General features: G+C 60.2%; 1 protein-coding gene across 1 annotated transcript in view; it reads left to right on the plus strand.

The window, feature by feature from the left end:
- The window catches only part of GPER1 (G protein-coupled estrogen receptor 1), a 1,114-nt gene extending 1,044 nt beyond the window's left edge, over positions 1-70 (plus strand). Inside the window, exon 2 of the mRNA XM_007467084.1 lies at positions 1-70. This exon is cut by the window's left edge and continues 30 nt beyond it. Within this exon, the coding sequence (XP_007467146.1) occupies positions 1-70 (70 nt within the window).
- The last annotated feature ends 510 nt before the right edge of the window (positions 71-580 follow it).

The following is a 580-nucleotide window of genomic DNA, read 5'->3' on the forward strand; positions in this document are numbered from 1 at the left end:
CGCGGCCCTGAAAGCGGCGGTCCCGGACAGCACCGAGCAGGCCGAGGTGAAGGTCAGCAATGCTGTGTAGCGGGGCAGGGTGGGGTGCGCGGGAAGGGCCGGATACTGTGCCCCGCGTGGCCCTAAGGCACCCTCCCGCTGGCCACTCACACACACAGCTGTCCATCCATCTGGGTCATGAGCGTGGGGCACGGACCCCCGCACACGCTGGATCATGTGGTAGACGTTTCTGACACCCGCCAACGAGAGCGAAGAGGAGGGGGACACTGGGATAAGTACCCTCGTTTCAAAGCAGACGTGCCATAAATTTGCCATTTTAGAGGAACAGAACTCACGCAGCTAGCGTGAACTGGAGGTGGCAGAACACTTTCCGTGCCTGCGTGTGTGTGTGTGTGTGTGTGTGTGTTTGTGTGTGTGTGTGTACTGGGCGCCATGGCTAAGCAGGAGGACGCCGGGTGCCCTGCACCTTCCGCCAGCCTGGGGAGGGATGCTGCTGTGCGCCTCCTGAAGGGCAGGGTGAACGCAGCGGTAATAACAACGACAACACAGACCCCTCTCGTCAAAACGTAAAAAAGAAAAC

The sequence above is a fragment of the Lipotes vexillifer genome, unplaced genomic scaffold (assembly GCF_000442215.2).
Source record: "Lipotes vexillifer unplaced genomic scaffold, Lipotes_vexillifer_v1.1 scaffold1701, whole genome shotgun sequence".
NCBI lineage: Eukaryota > Metazoa > Chordata > Mammalia > Artiodactyla > Lipotidae > Lipotes > Lipotes vexillifer.